Source organism: Odontesthes bonariensis, chromosome 12 (assembly GCF_027942865.1).
Source record: "Odontesthes bonariensis isolate fOdoBon6 chromosome 12, fOdoBon6.hap1, whole genome shotgun sequence".
Classification (NCBI taxonomy): Eukaryota; Metazoa; Chordata; class Actinopteri; order Atheriniformes; family Atherinopsidae; genus Odontesthes; species Odontesthes bonariensis.
In genome coordinates this window covers 32061024-32083437 of record NC_134517.1, presented here as the reverse complement: position 1 = coordinate 32083437, position 22414 = coordinate 32061024, and the positions used below count along the sequence as shown (strand labels likewise).

Genomic DNA, 22414 nt, shown 5'->3' with positions numbered 1-22414 from the left:
ACTGATCTCCATTTCCTCTGGGACTTTGCTAAAATTCTCAATATAACAGAATAAGCATGAAAAGATATGAACCCCAAGTTGAACTGCTGCAACACTGAAGAAATGCACTGATTAATGCATTCAGATCCAGTTGCATAGTGATGACGTTATCCTGAATTGCGCCACTGTGGCGTTGCTACTTTTGCTTGAGTGAGACATTTGATTCCTGATACCATTGGTCTTTAAACTGGAGCATTGTGTTATTAGTCATCCTCTGTTCGTCATTCACTGGCACAGTGTGTGCGTGTATAATCAGGTCAAGCACAAAGGAGCGCCTTCCCACTCAAAAAATGTTGCTTAACTTGATATAAAACTTAGAGTTGGAGGTGCCCACTCTTTGAAACTCCTTATAAATGTTATTTTTTATGGTCTTTAAACTGAATATTTGAGTCTTTCTGCTCTTAGTGGCTCTTCTCTCCTGCTTCTGGGAACATTTGCTCTCTCTGGGGTTTTAATCCCATGTTAAAGGACTTTTTACTGACATGTGTTCATACTCGAGGTTTGAATGTCAGAACACGTGGCTCCATCTGCTGGACACATTAATGTCTCCATCCTCCAGCATCCAAACAACTATTTTATCGCAAATTTTGCTGCATTTTTATTAAAAATGTCATTTTGAGGCAGCAACAATTCAACTTTTTATTTCCTATTAACACTAATGTGGATTTGCTTAATATCTACATGATTAAAATACCATTTTCATGTCATCACCAAATGTTTTAAATATGAAAACTCTTTGCAACAACAATTCTGCTGCTCCTTTGCATTTTCAGTTAATTTCACAAGCGTCTGTTTGATGGATTAAAGAGGACGGGCCAGATGTTTCACTCAGTGAACAAGTAAAATAATGTGACCCAGTATCTGCTCAGTCTGAAAAATACAAGCAATGCAATTTCAAATTTCGTCAGTGTTCACTGACTGCTTATATTAGTTCAGTTTAATTTAATGCTCCCTGGATGCTGTGATTGGCTGCCCACCGCTCCAGTGAATGGCATCTGTCTCCATGAGTGTGTGACTGTGTGCGTGTGTGTTCAACAGGTGCCAACCCAGATGGGTCAAATGTGGAGGAGTAATTTTGTGTTAACATTCGTGTATACATGACAATAAAGAAATCTTATATGTTGCGGAATATTTTTCTTTTTTCATATTACCAACTGTGGGATAAGAAAAGACCAACACTGTGTGGTCAGCTTAGCCAGGAAGGAGGTTGGGTAACAGCCATATTTCACTGAAAGTTTAAAAGTTATTTGAACTGGTCCTCAGGCTGCAGATTTAGGTTAATTTGAAAGTTCTGAAAAAAAAAAAAACCTTTAAAAAATTACTGGTTTTGCTTTCAAAATAGATTGAATCATGTCTAATTTAATATGTGCAGCAGTTTTTGATTCAGAAACATTTGTTTCAGTTTCAGAGATATTCGTTCGTTCATTCATCTAGTTTTATTCTCCAATCTTTCTGTCTGGGGAAAATTACAACTTTGGTGTCATCTTTTTGAAATTTATGTTAAGCTTTCATTAAGAAACTTTGCAAAACAAACAAAAGCCTTTTATTTCTCATTTAGATCCAATTTGATGATCATTTAACACCCATAATGTGCAACTTACCCCTAACCTGGGACAAGCTGAGCTACAGGAACTTATTTTTTTCATAAGACAATATATTTTTTGGGGAACTCTTTGTCATTAATTCGGATTGTTTAAACGGATAAGAAACATCCTCTAACATGGTTTGGAGCTTTTCCTTTGACTTCTGCCTCATTTGTTCTTATCTTGAGTACTTCAGAAGTAAAAAAATGTCTCATGTTGTGGATTTCCCAACTGTGGGACTAATAAAGGTTTATTTCACTCTTCTCTTTAGCTATTGTGCATATAAATCAACATTAAAATAAAACAAACAAATTTATTGAGACAAAGACATTAAAAATACAGAATATAAAAGCAGACGACCTGATCCTCAATCTTAACACACACACACACACGCGCACGCATACAACAGCACATTGTAGTGAATCTGTTCCTCTCTCAATCACACCCTCTCTTCTGTGGCTGCAGCTTTCACCAGCCGAACATGTACTCCATCGCTTTGGAAACAAAGCTGTCGTCCTTCCTGGGCGTCTGTCTGTCTGCTACCACCTAAAGACGGACACGGATTTAGTCAACCAGCAGAGATGTTGTTTCAATCAAGACGGCTCCACGAGCAGGACCAGGCTGAGGTTACCTGGTAGTCGCTGCCGGAGCTCCTGTAGGAGGCGCTGAGCGGCCTGATGGCGGAGCGAGGAGTGGAGGGAAGGACGGCGGAGGAGGAGAAGGAAGAGGAGAGGGGAGTAGAGACGACTTCACCGCTTTCCATCACACTCTGAGAGAAATGGAGAGATTTACGTCTTCACTGCTGCTCGGATCAAACTTCAAACTCATGGGATGTGAACGGCCACCCAGGCGACAGAGACGACCCACCACAGGGAGGTCAAACAGGTACCGACCTTATCTATACAGGGTTTGACTCCCACCATGATGGAGTCGCCGAACACCTTTCCATCTTTGGACAAAGCTTTCCGGGCCTGAAGTCTGGACTGATACTGAAGGTGCATCCAGTTGCCAGGAGACGCCATCTGTAAGAAAATCTACTTTTTAGTTCACCGCAGTACCCCTGAAACAGCTCCAAGCTTTGAATTCTTCAGACACACTCACTGAGCCCTTTATTAGCAGGAACAGCAGCAGATCTTTCCGCACATGTACGTTACTAACCTCCTGTGATACCACAAACCGTAGGTGTTTTATTGGATTCAAATCTGCTGACTACAGATGCCACTGAACTCACACTCATGACAGCAGTTAAAAACAATCTTTGCTTTGTGGCAGAGAGGAGGACGGTAAAACGTGGCCATAAATGGATGCGCGTGATCAGCAGGACCAGAGAGACCAAGGCATCAAAAACCATGACTGTTGGTGTTAAAGTTGCAGTACGTAACAAAAACGAAGAACTATAAGAAAAAAATCTAATTATTCTGCTCTTGGATTAAAAAAAAAAAAATACTGCTCTATGCCAAGTTTAAGATGTCCATCATCCTCAATTTAGGGGCCTTAAATATAATCTATCATCCAAAGCTGTTGCTTTACTGCTGTGAATCAAATACCAGCCTCCTTTATTGTCCCGTATGGTCTGGGTTTTCTGGTAACAGGCATAACATAGAGGCAAGTATAGGAATCTTTTTCAGGAACCAGAGACTAAACTGTGTTCTGGGGGAGAAACTTCAGCTGTAGGAATAGTTGTTACCATTTCTGAACACAAGATTAAAGTCAGACGTTCATTTTAGGAGCTCCAGACAAAAGGAAGCTCACACAGAGCTCAAATTGTGACAAGAAAGTAGATGAATCAGAGCAATAAAATGTTAATCTCTGGTCTTTTCACAGCAGTTATGCTCCAAGAAACAAATAAAAAACAAAAAACAGAACCCCCCCCCCATAGAAATGTTTTTCGAGTTAAAACAGCTTAAGTTGACTTTTTATTTACTCTGGGCTCACAGTGGCAGGACCGACACCGTTGTAGTGGTGCGACACATTTCAGCGCACTTAACTTGCCTGATTTACCCTGAATCTTAGACAGTTGTGCGTTTGTCACCTTGTGTTTGAGGATGTTTCCATACTGAGCGAACTGCAGCAGGATGTAGGAAGCAGAGGCTGGAGGAAAACTGAAAAAAAAACCACAAACGCAGTCCATGTATAAGCAGCATATCTAACAGAAGGGTGATGTCCAGCATCCATCGAGCAGCATAAATACCCAAACACGGTGACCCAGGTCTGGTCGAGCTGGTCTTCAGATGACAGAGACTCTCCTTGACTGTAGAAGGGATCCACCTGAGCTGGAGACATACACAGCTGCTGCACACCTGGAGAACAGACAGGCAGACAAGAGGAGTGATTCACTATCAGTCTCCATAGCCATTAGGCAAGGCAAGTTTATTTGTACAGCACAATTCAACAACAAGGTGATTCAAAGTGCTTTACAGATACATTAAAACAGTAGAAATAAAAAGCACGATTTAAATTTAAACAAAAAAGAAAGAAATAACAACAATAGATCAAATCAGTAGTTAAAATGTGATTAAGTTTTGAAACTCGAGCTTCAGATTTGGAGCTTTATTCAAATGCAGCTGAAAATAGGTGTGTCTTCAGCCTGGACTTAAATACACTGAGTGTTTCAGATGATCTGAGGCTTTCTGGGAGTTTGTTCCAGACATGTGGAGCATAGAAGCTGAACGCAGCTTCTCCATGTCTGGTTCTGACTCTGGGAACTGATAAAAGTCTGGAAGTTTTAGAGTATTAGAAGGGTTTTCATTCAGATGTCATATTTCCATCACAATTTCCAAATTTGCCAACTCTTCTTCTGCTCAGGTTTAACTTTTAAGGTTCCATCAGCTGCCTTTGGTACAACATTAACATCAGGGATTTAACCGCAAAGCCAAACATAACGGAGCTGCTTTTGCAGTAAAAGGGTGGTAGTCATGGGTGCTAAACTACAACTAATGGCATAACATGATCACAAAAATGTATGAGAATTAATCATGAAGTGGAAGTTCATGACCCTGACAGCCTGATGGTATCCGTGTGTACCTGTTCCTGGAGTTGACGCCTGGTGTGCAGAGAGGGGGGTGTGCATGACTGGAAAAGACTGAAAAGAGATGGTAACAAGCAGAGGGAGACATTCTTAAAATGTTCAGACTTTTCTTGCCTTTATCACAATCCTTTATCATCAAGTTAGACTCCTTCACACACAAAGCTTCTTATTTTAGAATGAAATAACGTGTCAGTGGTTTCCAAAGTTCACTCTGCCTTCACACTAAATCTGTCATCTGCTCCTCACTGAGCCTCATTACCTCTATTTAAATCTAACCCTCATTAATTCTTATTCAGGAACCACTAATCTACAATCCATCTACCTGGCTGCATCTGTTCCCGAAGCCACATGAAGGCAGATACTCATCATAACAATGTGAATCACAATCTACAGAAAACCGCATTAAACTTTTTACTGTGAACATACACACAACCTGGCTGTTATCAGGGACCCTAAATAACTGCATACTAACCTGCCTATGAGCACTGAGGGGCGTCCCGACTGTGACCATGTCATGGTGGATACTGCGCACAGGTGGGGCTCCACTTTTATCTTTAGGAGTGGGAACAACAGGCTGCAGGGCTGAACCGCCTCCTAAAGGATAAACAGCAAACACACTAATAAACCAACAGTATTTACTGTGAACAGTTAGCAGCTGATGTGCAATTGTGAGAGCCTTCCCACCAACCTCGATGTGCACTTGTGCTCTCGAGAATGGGCGTGGAAAGGCTGAATGGGCGGGGCTGTGGGCTGGCTGGAGCAGGCAGGTCACCCATCAAGAAACCAGGTAGAAACTGAGCTCCAGACGCTGTCTTAGGAGAGGTGGGAGAGCCCAGACTCATCGGTTCAGTACCCACTGAAAGACAGAAAAATGGATGATTTTTCTTTTGATTTTGGACAAGTGGTCGTCATCAGGATTGAACAAATAAGTTAGTCTGGTTTCTGGTTTAGGGCGAGAATTACTGTCATACACGCAGTACTTTAATGAAAGAGTAGAAGGAATGTGGACAGATTAAATGGATAACTTCAGCATCCAAAGACCCAAAACCCACACATACTGATATGTCTGATAATCTTCTGATAGGAAGACCTGTATAATTCAAAGCCTGTTAAAACATAGTAGCTTACTCTAATGAATGGCAGGTGAATTCGAACATGAATTTTTTGTGTTCGGTTTATACACAGAAAAGTTGTTAATTATGCAAAGTCTAAAGTGGAATCCCAGAATAAAAATGCAGAGCTGGAAATAAAGATGTTTCGTGGCCTTTTAAGTTAAAAACACAGCAAAGAAATGCAAAAATATCTGATTTCACTTTTAGAGAAATCAATTGCTTCTTAACAGAGATGACAATGATGATTTGTTTGTTTATTAAATCCACTGACAAAGTGTGTTAGCAATCATAAAGAAATGTTCCAAATAATGAGCAACGGTGTTTATACTTTACTTTTCTAGTGCTTTACCTTTATTATAACCATGAGCAGAAAAATAAACCTCCTGTTAGCAGCTAAGGAGCTAACATGACAACAAATCACACTAACAAAACGATGTCAACACATGAAGACATAAAAACTGAAGTACCTTGTAGCTCCATCTTTGCTTCTTTTCTGAGGCCGCGATTTTCAAAAGTAGGAAGTGACGAAAAGAAAAGGGCTGAGAGCTAACCAACGCAGCTTGGAAAACTGACCAAATTTCTCACTACAACTTACTGTTACTGTCTGAAGGACTTGTGTGGGGCTAAAAGTTATCGTAAAGGATCCAATAGCGTTAATTCAGGCGGTTTTAAGGCCAGATGTCTCAGTCAACTACAGGTTATATGCGGAGCTCAAGCATACCGGTACAGTGAGCTGATGCTACACCGGAAGCACTGCTGCTCACTTCCGGCACATTTAGATGACGTTGTGTGAGAAGATGCGTACACGTGAGCTGAGTTATTTCAAATAGATTCAGTTCAGTCCAACTGTATTCTATTCAAAACAGTCCAGTTAATTGGTAAAATATTAAACTAATGCTTTGAACATGCGATGTATTTTTTGTGATGTGATATTATTTAAGGACATTAGCTACACATATGCACTTAAATAGCTTCCCCTGGTTGCCTCCATATTGAGTATTGTGTACACATATTGTTAATTTCTGTGCATGTGCACAGGCGACACTTCAAACAGATGCAGGCAACGTAAAGTAACCACCACAAACATTCAAACAGGTAATTAAAAGTTAAGGTCTCAAGTTAACTTCAGATTTTCTAAAATATAAGACATACTGATCAAAAGACATCTTGTTCTCTACAAGAAAATGACCTGTTTGGGAAACACACAAGGGAGCAGAAATGTAAGAGGAAGTTTAGGCTATTCAGTGTTTGTAGAAAGATGCGTCACATCTTCTATAAGTCTGTGATTTGTGGCCATCTTTTGCATCAGCAGCATCTATCCAAAATATTATTCATTGAGTGAGTATGTACACGTGAATATAATATAAGTATATATATATACAGTGAAGATAGATTTGATAATCTACTGTAGAATTCAATATTAAAATAACTTAACATTATATATTTCTGTATGTTAGATTTTTTGGGAATTCCGCAGAAAAATATTGTTTTTTTCTTCAGAAAAATTAAGATTTAACAGATAATAATAACAGAAGTACACTTTTACACAAAGCATACGTTGGTGGTAAACCTTTACATACAACAACAGAGCGAAACTGCATTAACAGCAGTTGAAATAATAAAAATGATAAAATACAATGAAAATAGCGCAAACTGAACACATTAGCAGTCCAGAGGTAAGAATGAATTAATAGAATATAAATTGTTACACAAATATGTCCTAGTGGGATATAAATACACCGTGTATCCCTTAAATGCATCAAATTACGTCATCAAAATAAGGCCTATGAGCTTCAATTTTCACGAAGCTAACGTAAACAATCAAGTCACTTCCGTTAACGTCATGCTTCTGCTATCAAAGTAAAAGAGTAAAAGTAATAGAATGTTTACACACAGTGTCTAACTATGTTTAACTGTAGATTAATTAAATAAAGTTGATCTAAGTCAACGTTATACATGGTTTTATTCGCATATGTGAATAAAATAAGTATTTGTCTGTCAATCCGCTGTGTTGGTCGTCTTGCACGGCTTTGATTGTGAAAGTTAGCAATCGGAAGTGACGCATATTTGTTTTGTTCAGCTTGATGCCGGTGTGAGCCGGACGCTGATGCGGATCTTCCAGAAGTTGAGACTGCCTTAAGGTACCAAGGCTGCCGTTTTTGTCAGACTGAATCTTATGCACACTATAGATGAAGATTAGATTTAGCTTCACTCGCAAACTGCAAAAAACTCAATGCGCCGCCGGAGCTAATCAGCTAATTGGCTTAGCAATTCGTAACATTAATTATTGCTGCAGCGGTTAGCTTAGCTTAGCTTATTTGAGGGCTTTTAAGGCAAATAATTGAGGAATTTAGGCTTGAACTCCGTGGATAATCTACTGGGCTCATTAACCAGAGGTGAATATATTAATGTATTAATTATGTTTATAAGCATGTAGCTATGGTGTTGTCTGCATTATTTCTTGTTACATATATTAAGAAATTTGTGGCATATGGTCTGTCTTGAAACGTGAGATGTAAAGAAGTCACAACTGCTTTTTAGCTGGACACATGTTTATTGTATTTTACAGTGAAAGCGCTAGGCTATTAAACAACCTATAGGAAAGTTTGTATTTCTTATTGGATTTATTTTCTTGTGTTTGGTGATGTATTCAGCATATTTGATGGGGAAAAGAGAGCTGGAGTGAACTATTGCAGTGTAATATTTACACAGTTTAAAATTTAATGGTGGCTATATTCATACTTAGTTTACAAGAGAAGCCATCAAAGATAATAAAAGGCTCTTTCAGTCAGAGTAAGATAGATTAAGGATCTAACAGCATCCTTAATTGGAAAGTGGGGATAATTACAGAAGCGGATGAACATGTTTGTATCTTCCATTATCTATCCTTTAATTTAAATCAGAAGTTTTGGTTTTGATCAATTCGGTCCCATGCTTTAAATCACTCCTCTGAAACCACACGTGGAGACAAGATTTTCACACACATACACCGAACAAAGCAGCAACTAAAACAAATCACAATGAGGGTCGTAAGATATCATGTATGAGTTTTAATTTGTTTTCTACAACAGATCGGGATCAGTGGATTGTTTATCACACCCACCATCTTTATCCACTGTAAACCAAGAATCACTGACCTGCTTTTCTGTATAGCAAGAGGGAATAAGCTTTCTGCTTTTTCTTCCAGTTCCAGGTTATTCTGGTTGTACTGGGAGGTGTGGTGATGGGGCTCAGGGTAGTTCCCCGGGTCCAGGGCCTACGTCTCATGCTGCCGCTGCTGCTCCTTGTCATCCTGCTGGTGGCAGTTTCCGCTGAGAGCACAGACTACTACGATCTGTTGGGTATCAGCAGGGAGGCAACGACCAGAGAGATAAGACGGGCGTTTAAGAAGCTGGCGCTCACCATGCACCCCGACAAAAATCCAGTGAGTCACTCTATGAATCAAAATCCAGAAATGTTGACAGAACCTCCGATTTACCCCAAATATGCATTCTTGACAAAACTGATGCAGATGAATTCCGTTTTAGGGAGACTCTTCAGCTCACGAGAAGTTCCTGAAAGTGAACCGAGCCTACGAAGTCCTGAAAGATGAAGATTTGAGAAAAAAATATGATAAGTATGGAGAGAAGGGATTGGACGACCAACAGGGGGGACGTTATGAGAGCTGGAACTATTACCGATATGACTTTGGTAAGTCTCCACAGTGATACTGCAGCTTGCAACACCTGAAATGGTTGTATATGAAAACGCCCAATTTATTCGACCTTGAAGAAGTTGGTGTCTTAGATTATTCAGTGTTTACATCTTTCTGTTTGCAGGTATCTATGATGATGATTTGGAGATCATCACATTAGACAGTGGAGACTTTGGTAAGATTTTAAAAGCGCACTGATGTGTTAGAGTTTATTGATTGATTATTAACTTGGATAATCAGTGTGACCATCAGGGAGGTTTTCATGGTTGTTAAAAGACATCAGAGTCACCAAGACATTAATGGTCTGTGTGAAACGGGAGACATTACACAGGTGGTAAAGAAGCTGACGTGTGTGTGTGTGTGTGTGTGTGTTTCAGAAGCAGCAGTAAACTCAGGAGAAATCTGGTTTGTCAACTTCTATTTCCCACGATGTTCGCACTGTCACCAGCTGGCTCCAACGGTAATAAAACACTAAAATACTCAACATACACTCAACACACAAATGCAGTTAGATCTTCCAGAACGTGACCTTTTCATTGTCCATTTAAAAACTCAAAGAACCGTTTTTGTTATCATATTACATTTCATTTCTGGATTTCTATTCCTAAAGTGTTTGACAAACTTTTATAAAAAACATATGAGGTGAACCAAATGACCCAACATCTGTGTGTCTCCATAACCGACCTGTTTGTGTCACAGTGGAGGGAGTTTGCCAAAGAGATGGACGGAGTGATCAGGATTGGAGCGGTTAACTGTGGAGACAACAACCATCTCTGCAGGAGGAAAGGCATCAACAGCTATCCCAGCTTGTATATTTACAGAGCTGGACAGGTCTGTCTTCTCTTTTTTGATCATCTATGAGCATTCTATGTTATTTATTACTGTTTGTCATACACTCTGTGAGTGTCTTGTTGTGGCTTGTCTTGTCTTAATGTTTTGTGTGAGGACCACAATGGAAATAAGTCCTGGACTTTATTGTGTTTTTATCCTCAATTGTGTTTTGAGTCTTTGAATGTGTGTAAGACTTTTATGATACAATTAAATAAATCAAATCAAAATCAAAAAATCAAAAAATCTAAGCAATTAGAATGACTCCAGCCAGGGGATATTGGGAGAATTCGTTTGGTAGCCCAACTAGTTTGGATTATTTTTTCATTGCGAAAAATATATTCTGCCTCAACATCTGAACATTACATGCTGCATTTGATAGGGTGAGGAAGTCAGAAAGCTACTAAAAGGAAATGCTCAACATGGATGCTTAAAGAAAACGGGTAAAAAGGTAAAACAGACCTAAGAAAATAACAGATAAAAGGTAACGTAAACTAAACAGCTGCAGTTCAATTTAATGAAAACTAGTCATTAAAATATCTTAAACACAATCATGATTGTTTTTTTAGATTGACTATTCTGTCACAGAGATGAATACAGCTGTATCCTCCTCCAGTGTTCACACTGAAAACACCCTGTGTGTTCACCTGTGTAAAACTCAACTATCACCATTTATGATCCATTTGCTCATGTCCAAGAGTTGATTTCACCACAGATGTTGTTTTATTGAACTGATATGGAGAACACGACCTTCAGCATCTGAAGGATCATTTCCCCGTCCACCTGCAACATCAGGGACAGACAACCCCGCAGAACAGCTCTGCTGAGGAAGTAGCACTTTTGAGGATACCCTGTAATAGCTCGTAATATGTTTTAAGACAGAATATACTTGTTTTTAATTAAACATTTGCCTCTTCCCGAGGTCTACCTTATATTTGTTTTTAGCTTGGGTTGAGTACGTACTTAGAAATAAATTCCACACATATGCATGTTTTAATATGAAGGTTCCTAATAAATGCAGTTTGGTAGCAAGTATGACCGAATATGCAGCATTCTTGAATTAAGGGCCTTAAATACCATCTACAATCCCACAAGTGTTTTGTTTTCCAGCTGTCATATTAAAATGAATCAATCTTTTATCTTCCTGGAATGTAAAATGTAGAGGATCTTATAGGGTTTGAGTTTGCTGGTGTGTCCCCCAGTGGGATCCTCTGGTTACAGGAAAGTATGTGAACAATTCCACTGACAAAAGAGCTGGTTGGGTACGTAAGTACAAGGTCAAAAGGCAAGTAGATCCTCGGCTGAAGGTGTTCTGAAGGTGTCGGCTGAAAGACGACACTCAAACTCTGCCGTTCATGCTCAGAACAGCGCTTTGTGGTGGACAAGTGGGCTCGAGAATGAATGAGCAAAGAGAGCGGCTAACATGAGAGCAAAGCAGCAAATCCGTGAAACAGAATGTTTTTTGATTGGTTACCAGCGGTTGAATTCTAAAAACATCCGCACAACCATGTAGGAAGGTGCCATATTGCTGGATTTTTGTAGTCTGCAACACAAAAGATAAACGACTCAAACTTATTTAACTTTCCTGGGATTTTAGACTGTGTTTGAAACACAAACTACGGCTGTTTGCAGGAATCATAAAGTCCCAGCCAGTAAAAAGCAGTTTTAGTCATGAGCAACTATTTAAAAAATGCAGACAGACTGTGAATTGCCTGAAAGACATCATTGTTTTGCAAGGCCTTGTTAAATGATCTGTTTCCCTTGTGTCTTGTAAAGTTGCTGAAATGATTTCTAACTGCTTGAATAACATCTGCTGTGGGGTTTGGTCGTCGCTAATTATCAAATATTGTTTGTGTTTCTGCAGAGACCAGAGAAGTTCAACGGGGAACGCAGCAAAGATGACCTGGTTCGCTTTTCCATGCAGTTCATCACAACAACTGTCACTCAGCTCTGGCAAGGTGAGCTCATCACTTACAATTACACAACAAGCTTTTACCCTCTTTGAACTCTCCTCCACAAACATGTGTTTAATTTCTATTCACATATAACTCACTGTATGTGGGTCATGAGGTGTTTTGCGTGGTTTAGTTCAGTCTGATTATTATCACATTTTTCCTAATTATTTATGTCTTTAAATTCGATTTATTTCAGGTAACGTGTTCAACGAAATAGATATTGCATTCTCCTCTGGGCTGGGCTGGCTGATCACCTTCTGCTCTGACACTGGAGGTAACACATGCAAACTTGATGAGTGACAAATTCCACAAATTACATTACACATGTCTGAAAGTCACCTGAGACATCCAGCGTCTGTTTGCACAGCGTGTGTTTGATGTGAAGCAGATCTTAGATATAATTACACCTCTTTCTGTGTGACGTTCCTGCAGACTTCACACAGAAGCTCGGATGTCTGGATGCGTCTACCACAGAGTAAAAGAGTGAACTGTTGTGTCTCTGTTGGTCTCTTTCAGATTGTCTGGAACCCGCAACAAGACAGAAGCTGGCAGGAATGTTGGTGAGAACACAGCAGGGTTAGCACAGGATGTCTGAGTTATAGATATCGTCTGCTAATTGCACCAAAAAACATTAATACCACAGCGAGGCTCAATGTCCATGACAGCTGTGATTTCCAGCTCTTTGAGTTTGTGAAAAAAACGTATTCTTCACGTATTATTCAAAAGTATTCTCCCCCAAAAATGTATCAAGAACAAAAGTTAGAATTAAAAGAAGCAGAAATGATAACACTTTATTTAATGGCTTGAAGACATTTTTGTCGGTAGTTCACCTTGTTTTTTGCAAATCAAATCACACAAATCACTCTCGGCCACAGCTTCCCCTGGGTCCCGTTTGGAAGTGAAACATCGCATTAGTTGAAAATTCTGAATTACTGAATGACACAAATAGCAAAAAATAAGACTTAAGTTTACATTAAACATGTTTGATTTTGTCTTAACCCCGAGATGTGAGAAAGACCACCTTAAAACAGCCTGGATTGAGTTTTATGACCATTTTACACCAAATGACTGAGATTATGGGGGTGCGCCACGGCTCGATTCGTCCTGATTTCAGTCTGTCACTGTAAGACACTCTACAACTTTGAAATCATGTGACTTCTGTGTCTCTGCATGCAGGATGGTCTGGTTAAGGTGGGATGGATGGACTGCACCGTACAGCAACAGCTCTGTGACAGTTTCCAGGTAAGGCGAGGCACCACCGTTCTCATGAAATAACTTTGTGGTTGATGGTCTCCATCGTCCCTTGTTGGAAAGATAAAACCGAGTTTTATTTTGGATCACACAGCTGCTATGCACCGATGTTGGATTCATTTAGTTATCCCCAGCAGTAACAGTATATTTGCTACATCAGCTGTAGTAGTGTAAGCTAGTTGTTGCAGTACTGGTGTTTAAATCCTCTTCTGTATTTCAGGTGACCAGCGGAGCGACTGCTTTATTCCCTCCTGGAAGTTCTTTGGATAAACAAGGCAGTGTTCTGGTAAGACAAAGAGTAGTTTGTGTCTGTGTGTAGACAGCGGAGTACCGTTTGTTATAGAATTGTGTGTAGCACTACAGTACTGACTTGGTGTTCATGTCCCTCAGTGGCTGAAGACTCTGGACTGTAAAGAAATCTACAATCAGGTCATCAACCATCTGCCAGATCTGGAACTGCTGACCGGCGACACTTTCAAGGTACACAAACTATCCAACGACACGCACCACAGCTTTCAGGCTCAGATTAACTCATGATAAATGTGATAAAATGTGGTCATCCACAGACAAAACTGGCCCGTCATCGCTGGTTGGTGAGTTTTACGTTTGGTGACAGAACCCCCGCCGAGTACAAGAAGCTGCAAGCTTTTCTACGAAACGACCACATACAGGTACCCATCCTCCTGTCCGCCTGCATGTCTCTGCTTGTCTGTGCGTCTGACTGAAGTTGTTCCACTCTCCAGGTCGGCAGAGTAGACTGTGCAGCAGACTCAGAGTTGTGTCAGTCTCTCTACATCCATAGAGCCTGCGTGGCCGTCTTCAAAGGACTGGGAATCCATGACTTTGAGATCCACCACGGTCAGTTTATTTTTCTGTGTTCTACGGTACTTTAATCCACTTTTGTTTTTACTTCAACATCTTTTTTTTCAGTTTTGAACACAGTTAAAGAGCTGTAATCATCTTTTTTTTTTTCTTTCCTGTCTGTTTTGTTTTGTTCTGTCTGTTTGTGTAACTCTGCGTAGGTAAAGATGTGTTGTACAACATCGTGGGTTTTTCGAGAGACAGCGTCCGCGCTCACGTGACGACCCTGTGGCCGGACAACTTTCCTTCGCACAGAAAGGAGCCCTGGCTGGTCGATTTCTTTGCTCCGGTTTGTAACTTATTGCTTTAGTCATAAGAGGGATCAAACACATGAGTTTCACCTGCTCAGAGGATTACTGCAACACAAATATTTATTCCCCACCAACTTGGTTTGAGTGAAAACATGTAACATTTGGGTTGCATTACATTTTTCCATGCAAATCATGGCAGGACCTGACGCGGTCCAGTTGTGTCTCCTTTGACTGTTGATATTTAGTTCTGTTAAATAGCCTCTGCTGACCTGGAACAAAGTTTACACACAGGCAACTCTGTACAGTTGCTTTTCTTCTATGGGCTGGTTCCTGGTTCAGGTTTTCCTACATCAATCAGTGTAGTAGTTCAGAGGAGTTTCAGGTCTCGCAGAGTTGATGGAGGGCAGGTATAGTGGAGATATAGGCAGGACTGCTTTATATTTTTATACTTCTTCCATCTCCAGCTAAGCAGTCTCATACTACACTGGTGACAAGCTCTCCACTCTCATCCAATAAGGGATAGAATAGTTATTACAGTACAGGTTATTGTTATAAGGCCGGTAAAAACTGTGCAATCCTCAGCCGTCCCAGATCAAAGACGACTAATTTGGAAAAATGTTCATGTTGTCTTTGATGTCTTTGATCCTGCCTCGAAATGGTTGTTCCACGGTTCAAAGACCGTCATTGTCATGCATTTGTGAACAAAGATGGCAAGAAGTGGAAGAAATTTCAGGGTTTAGATGACTTAATGATTTAAATTACAGTAGAAAAAAAGAACAAAATATTGTGTTCGTCTTACCGAAACCAGACCTTAAATCCTTATAAACATATCAGTCTGACTGAAATCGTATGAACTGGAGTTTCTCCCTAACACACCCTGACAATGCAGTTTGGGATCGAATCACTCTTGCATATATAGGCTCAACTTGAGTCAAATAGGTCTTTGTGCTCAGTACATGCTTGAAAGCTCTAAAGTGTGTATTAACCTGGATGGTTTAGATGTGCTGTGCTCTTTATCGCCTTCGTATTGAAACAAAAGCTAAAGTCTTACACATCTCATTCTCCTCATCAAACAGGTGTAAATGCCACGTCAGTAGTTATAAACCTAACCTGAAATTGTTTCATATTTCACTCCTTACCGCTCGATGACCCAACCCGTCTCTGTTTACCTTCAGGGCTGGTGATGATGCTTCGCCTGCAACACAAACATTGATAGAGAGCAAGGCTGAAAAGAGTTGACTTTAGTTTCTGAAACTGACAACTGAACTCTGAACCTTTCACCACAATTATTTGATAGGTTCACGAAGCACAAAACACCCAAAGAAACAACAGATAGAATCATACCTTCCATGCAAATCATGTCTTATGACCGAACTGAAGTGCATGTGGGTGTATTTATCTGCAGAAACCGGCCCCTCTGCTGGTTTAGGGTGTGCAGACTATGCTCCTACATGACATCACAAATGCTGATTACTAAAACCATCTGCTAAAGTTATTTAAGGTAAACACAAGAAACTTGTGATAAAGAAAAAAAAAGGACCAGACTCAGTGAATAATTCCCTATACTCCCTATTCCTCCCTACTCCTCTAATCCAAATCCACTGACTGGACTTTACTGCCTCATCTGATACTTCCTTCACTATTTTCCTCACACTTACACCCAGTTCCCTCAACAATGAGACAACAGACTTTGCAACAAATCCTCTACATCCTACTTCCACTGGACAAATTCTAACCTTCCATCCTCGCTGCTCTGCTTCTGCCCCCACCTCCACATACCTAAGCTTTTTCCTCTCATATGCTTCTGCTACTAATTCCTCCCAAGGAACAGTCAGCTCTATGAAATAGCCTCTCATTCTACTCCTAGACCACAAGACTATATGTAAAAATGTGGTTCAACTCGAGTCATGAAAGAAAAATGACATTTCTGTTACAGTTTCTTCGTCCCACAGATCTCATGTTCCATTTCTTCCGTTGCAGATGAATTTACCTTTAAAGCACACTTTTCACATATATTTTTCTTTCTGTGCAAACTGATATACATGGTCTTTACATGCATGCAACAAGCTGCTGTTTCTTGTAGAAATGAAGGGCTTTATCAGGTGTTTGAACAGAAACTTGGACAGATGTAAATTACACATTGTGTGTGCTGGTTTGATGGAGAGCTGATCTCGCATTAGCAGTAACATTTGCTGGATAGCATCTTAGTAAGTTCTTTCATTCTTGTGTGCAGTGGTGTCCTCCATGTCGAGCTTTACTGCCTGAGCTGAGAAAAGCTTCAATCCAGTTGGCTGGACAGATGAAGTTTGGTACTCTGGACTGCACCATCCACCACAACCTCTGCTCCACGGTAAGATCATACATCTCCATACTGCACCGTGGACCATGAGCTGCAGGCTGTGTGATGGACAGGGTGCTCATCTCTGCCTCTCTTTGTGTCTCAGTACAATATTCAGGCCTATCCCACCACAGTGATCTTTAACCGTTCCTCTGTTCATGAGTATGAAGGACATCACTCAGCGGACGGCATCCTGGAGTTCATACAGGTAACAAAGTTTGACCCCATTCCTGTGGGGGAAGATATTTTTGGGCTTCTGTTATCTTCTCGAGGCCTCTGTCAGGTGGCCTTTATTGGAAAGTTACTTGAAAGGAACTGAGGGCAGAGAAAGAGGGGAAGGAAATGCAGCAAAGGGCCCAGGCTGGGACTTGAACATGGGGGAGCTGCATTGAGGAGCTCTGTACATGCAGCATGAAAGCGAGCGTCTGTCTGTCTCTGCAGGATCTGGTTAATCCATCTGTGGTGGTCCTTGATCCCTCCATCTTCACAGAGAGAGTGAAAGGTAAAATCTTTATCAAAATGTGGCTCAGATCTGACAAATGTTTATCTGAATTTCTAATAATATAGTTCAGGTCTCTGAATTCAGGATAATTATTAGGCCTACTGCTGAAGTCCTGTTTGTTGTCCACAAATTACTGCGTGTGAAATAGCCACCATGTTTATTTTGATGTAGAATGTAGTGAGATCCCATCTCGGCACGTCACACATCATGATACCAGCTGTGATGCTTGGTGCTGCCACCTTTGGATCAGATGTCTCAAGGAGTTTGTTAAGATGTTAACAGGCTCATTGTCAGAGATTAAACTTTCACCAAATGTAGACATTTTTAAATCCAGGTTACAAACATTTCTTTTCTCATGTGTCTATGCATGAAATCTGCACGATATCTTTTAACTTATCTGGACTGTTGCTTGTTTTTAAATCCATCTAAATTATATTAATTGTTTCTCTTTATATTCTTTTATGTATTTTTAATGCTTCTTCCACCCCTGCTGCAATGCTTTTATTTTATGTAAAGCACTTTGAATTGTTTTGTACATGAAATGCGCTACACAAATAAATTTGATTTGATTTGATTTGATTGTCGCTGTTGCAGGTCGAGCTGATGGGCAGATCTGGGCGGTGGACTTCTACGCCCCCTGGTGTGGTCCCTGTCAGGCTCTGATGCCAGAGTGGAGACGCATGGCCCGGGTATAACACACATTACACGTATCAGACTGGCAACATACACAGCGTGCATGTACTGCTGAGGAAAAAACTCATAGAGCCTGAAGCAGAATACAGCAGATCCAAACAGAAATGAAAAACTACCGTGTAACCCGAGTCTGTCTCTCACCTCGCAGCTGCTGTCGGATCAGATCCGGGTTGGTACAATCGACTGTCAGCGCTTCCAGACGTTTTGCCAGAGTCAGGGTGTGAGGGCGTACCCTGAAATCCGCCTGTACGCCGGCAGCGCCCGGCAGCCAGACCGCTTCACGTAAGTACCACGCTTCGAAAAGCTCATTTTCAACGTGCACAAGTTGTGTTAAAGAGCGCACAAAAAATAGGACACTTCATGACTCAAAAATGTCCTATGAAAGAAGGAAGATGAAGATGCCCGAGGGGCCTGATCTTGAACCTAAGTGGCCCAAAAGTAATAACACTGAATTAAGAACGTGGCCGACCCAAACAGATTTAAGCACTTGAAAATTCTTATAATCCAAAAAAAGACGCTGCTGGCACCACCTCCATTTAGCCGCTGAAGATAATTTAGTGTTAACAGGATCTGTGTGTGTCTGCAGGACTTATAATGGCTGGAACAGAGATGCTCATTCACTCAGAGCGTGGGCACTCAGGTGAGATATAAGTCTGCTTTCATTATTATTACCCTCTTTCTGTCCTTTCATCTTTCCTTCTTACCTTACAGAAGAAAAAATCTGTCCATTCTTCCTGCTTTGCTGTTTTCTCACCCTCTTTCTTTCTTCCTTTGCTTCCTTTTCTTCCCTATGTCTTCATTCCTCCTACCTTCCTTCCTCGCTCCTGTTTTCTTCCCTCTTTACATTTTCTTTTCTGCCCGTCTTTATTCCTTCTTTCCTTCCTCCCTTCAATCTCTCCATCTCTCCCAGCATCCTTCTTTCTTCCTTTTTTACATCTTTGCTTCACTTTCTATTTCATTACTTCTCTAATTCTTGCTCCTTTGTTTCTTTCCTTCTTTTTTCTTACTTTTCTCCCTTCCTTTTTTGTACCATTTCCCACTTTTCTAAATTTTCTTAGTTTTTACTTCCTTTATTTAATTCCATCTGTCGTTATTCCTCTCTCTCTTTCCATCCCTTCTTTCTATTTTCCCCTCCTTCTTTCCTTTCTTGATTTTTTTTTTTTTTTTTGTTGTTCCTTCCATCTCTTATTCATTCTTTCCATCATTCCTTTCTGCCCTCCTTCCTTCTTTTCTTATTCGCCTCTCCTTCCTTTCTTGCCACTTTCTTTTCCTCTGTTCTGTCTCACCATCTCTCCTTCCTTCTTTTCTTCTTACTGGGTGAAAGTTGAGTCTTCTAAATGTGTGGCTGAGTTGGATATTTTGTGTGCAGTTCTTTACCCAGAGCCTCAGTGGATCTGACCCCAGAGACCTTCAGATCTCAGGTTCTGTCCGGTCGGGATCACTGGGTTCTGGATTTTTACGCCCCCTGGTGTGGACCATGTCAACACTTTGCCCCAGAGTTTGAAGTCCTGGCTCGGGTGAGACGCTTTTCTTCCTCTAAATATTTTCTTTTTCTACCCAACTTTCTAACATGAAACATAACTTGTTTTCATTGTCGAGCTTTTCTTTGAGGATTTTAAAGGGATTTTCTTTGGGTGTTGGACAGATGCTTAAAGGGGAGATCCGGGCAGGGAAGGTGGACTGTCAGGCTCATTATCAGACCTGTCAGGCAGCTGGAATCACTGCCTACCCAACCGTCAGATTTTACCCATACCTGGGAGCGAGGAGGGTGAGAACACACCTACATTTTAACTGCAGAAACTCTGAGGATGCTTCATCAAAGATCTGACCGCACACCTAAAAGCAGGCTTGCAACTTTTACATTGATAAAAACACAGCATCCAGCAGCGATGTTCAGTGTTACGGGCATCTGCTTCAGGAAAATGGGTTTTTCTGTCTTCAGTGTAATGATCTCATTGACATTTCATAGGTGGACAGATACAGCACAGGCTGCTTGTCCTCCATTTTCTTATTTACAATGGTTACAGTTTCTGCACATATTATTGGCTAACTGAAAAGTACAACACCAACATCAGCATCTTTCCTAAAAATGTAGATTTTTCATGTAAAGTGTTCTCAGATAAGCAGAGCGCTCTTAACTAAACATGACCGCTGAAATTATACACACATGACAAAAGCATAAACCAGCGCAACAAAGTTAGAAAATATGTTACATTCAAGAGAGGAGTAATTAGTAAATATGGTTTTAAAATTAACTTATAGGTTAACTTAAGCAGTTTTGGGATGCTGTGATAACTGTGATATTAAAAGAAGGAATTATTAATGTTGTCTTAATAATATACACGATAAAATCACAATCTTGGACGTTTCTTAAGTTCCTACTCTCATTTATTTAACCCCTCTCCCCCCAAAAAGGCAGAAAACTCAAAAACCAAAGATGAATTTGTCAGATAGCAATCTTTTTATTTATCATCAACCTTTATTTCAGACACAAAGGTCCATATTAACTAAATAACTAAATAAAAAAAGAACTACAATGAAATACACACACACAAAAAGAAAACACAAAGTCAAACAGTTAATACACGCTTTCGTTGCAGTGCACCGACAAAGAACACAAATAACTAGTCACTTAACTCTAAAACAGTTAAGGCCATTTTAGTTGCATTTTTAAAATCAAACAATTGACCCATAAATTTATACATAAAGTTCCTTAATACAGCACGAAAAGTAAGAACATTATTTGTAACAAACTCGTAGTAACTGTTGTAAACCACACATCCAGTCCTACATTCCTTTACTTTCATACAAAGATTATCCACGTACAAACTGAAAAATCCTAACTTATCCTAGGTTACAATTTTCCACCTTGACAAACCCCAAACTATGGTCGTGCCATGAAAAAATGGGATATCACCACAGCCCTAAAGCTGGTAATTTAAAAGTAGCCACTTCATCAAATCCGTTAACTTAGCTGTAACAAGAGCTGCTATGAACACACGAGCAGTTTTTCGGGGACAATTTTGCTGCTTGTGAAGCCTGAGGAGCCCACAGATCATTTAGGTAAAGGCTGGCCTTTAGCTGCTGGAAAGAAAAAGAAAAAAGAAAAATGCAGAGAGACCTCAGAGAGCCAAATGTGCACGTGTAAAAGTGCAGAAGGGGCAGAAACGTATTTCTGGGTACAAATTTGATTTTGATAACAGAATCAATGATAGCTTCAATCTGAGCTGTTGTCTGTGTGTGTTGTGACAGCATGAACACAGCGGGGAACACATCAATAGCCGGGATGCTAATGGAATTGCTGACATCATCAGACAGCGACTAAAGCAGCTGTTGCCGCGGTTACACGACTCACCAAAGGTAATTGTCTTTTCAGCTGAAATTCAAGCTGAACCAGAGGCGTAACTCTGAAGTTTTTGTTTAGATTTTTTTTGTATGTTTGTTCGTTTTGTAGGATGAGCTCTGATGGGGGAGGAAGCTGTGAAAAAGACCAGTCATCTGATTGGTCCGAGAGGGGACAAATGTGGATTTGATTGGTCCAGCTCGATCAGTCGGTCAGCACTCCTTTACGACACCACGGCTGGGACACTGACAGACACTGACTGTGATCGGCTGTGTGCTTGTATGTACTGAGTCCTTCTGCCTTGATTTTTAGTTAGTTTTATTTTTGTCTCCATCGTTTGTATTTACTCTATGAAGTAAAACTGTGGGACACCGAATGCACGTTACTGACACGCACTCGCACACTGAACCAAATTATGCCACAGTGCTGTACTTTATTGTTCATGTTGAAACCGTTTCAGAATAAAAAACTGTTTCTGTTAAAAAACAAGATGACGCATGAGTTTTTTTTTTTCCTAAAACTAACAACTAACTGTATTTCAACAGTTTTAGTTTAATTTAAATTTAAATTAGAAAAGAACAATTTTGCCTCCAAATGAATGAATGAATGTGAGGAATCGCTTCTTTACTGTATGTAACATCTCCTAAATATGTTTCATCATGTTTGATAAATAAATAAATAAGAACATCTCTGGATGCCAGCTTGTTGGTCTCTGTGATGGTCCCAGTAGGTTTAACATATAGTGCTGCATTTACATCTTCTAGCAGACTTTCAGAGGGTACTTTGTCTCTTAGCCTTGGAAATGGGCCACTCAGGCTCCAAGTGTCCTGGTTATCCATGTTCTTCCATCTCAGGTAATCTGCCTTAGAGTTAAGGTTATCATTTTCAGATGTTGGGGATGATAATGTATCCCCCGACCTCTCGTCCTGGCTCCCC

The 22414-nt window shown here is 40.3% G+C and overlaps 2 protein-coding genes across 3 annotated transcripts; one reads left to right on the top strand and one right to left on the bottom strand.

Annotated features, from left to right (window-relative positions):
* Positions 1 to 1921: 1921 nt before the first annotated feature.
* Positions 1922 to 6524, bottom strand: nup35 (nucleoporin 35). Its single transcript, XM_075478805.1, has 9 exons — positions 6230 to 6524; positions 5339 to 5506; positions 5123 to 5244; positions 4647 to 4704; positions 3814 to 3922; positions 3655 to 3724; positions 2516 to 2644; positions 2254 to 2391; positions 1922 to 2168 (listed from the first exon to the last, which is right to left on the bottom strand). Exons 1-9 carry the CDS (start codon positions 6240 to 6242, stop codon positions 2091 to 2093), a joined length of 885 nt encoding a protein of 294 aa, XP_075334920.1. The 5' UTR covers positions 6243 to 6524; the 3' UTR covers positions 1922 to 2090.
* Positions 6525 to 7836: 1312 nt separating this feature from the next.
* Positions 7837 to 21967, top strand: dnajc10 (DnaJ (Hsp40) homolog, subfamily C, member 10). Of its 2 annotated transcripts, none has more exons than XM_075480122.1 (25): positions 7837 to 7903; positions 8950 to 9186; positions 9290 to 9452; positions 9581 to 9631; positions 9834 to 9916; positions 10156 to 10287; positions 12149 to 12242; positions 12436 to 12513; positions 12756 to 12799; positions 13416 to 13481; positions 13711 to 13776; positions 13881 to 13970; positions 14057 to 14161; positions 14234 to 14348; positions 14513 to 14640; positions 16836 to 16952; positions 17047 to 17148; positions 17382 to 17442; positions 18037 to 18131; positions 18284 to 18417; positions 18722 to 18775; positions 19505 to 19652; positions 19781 to 19903; positions 21388 to 21495; positions 21590 to 21967. In XM_075480122.1, the coding sequence occupies exons 2-25, from the start codon at positions 8986 to 8988 to the stop codon at positions 21599 to 21601; spliced, it is 2370 nt and encodes a 789-aa protein (XP_075336237.1). In that variant the 5' UTR covers positions 7837 to 7903; positions 8950 to 8985; the 3' UTR covers positions 21602 to 21967. The 2 variants fall into 2 exon arrangements, with proteins under 2 accessions (XP_075336237.1, XP_075336236.1); XM_075480121.1 differs by having other exon boundaries at positions 7858 to 8158.
* Positions 21968 to 22414: the final 447 nt, after the last annotated feature.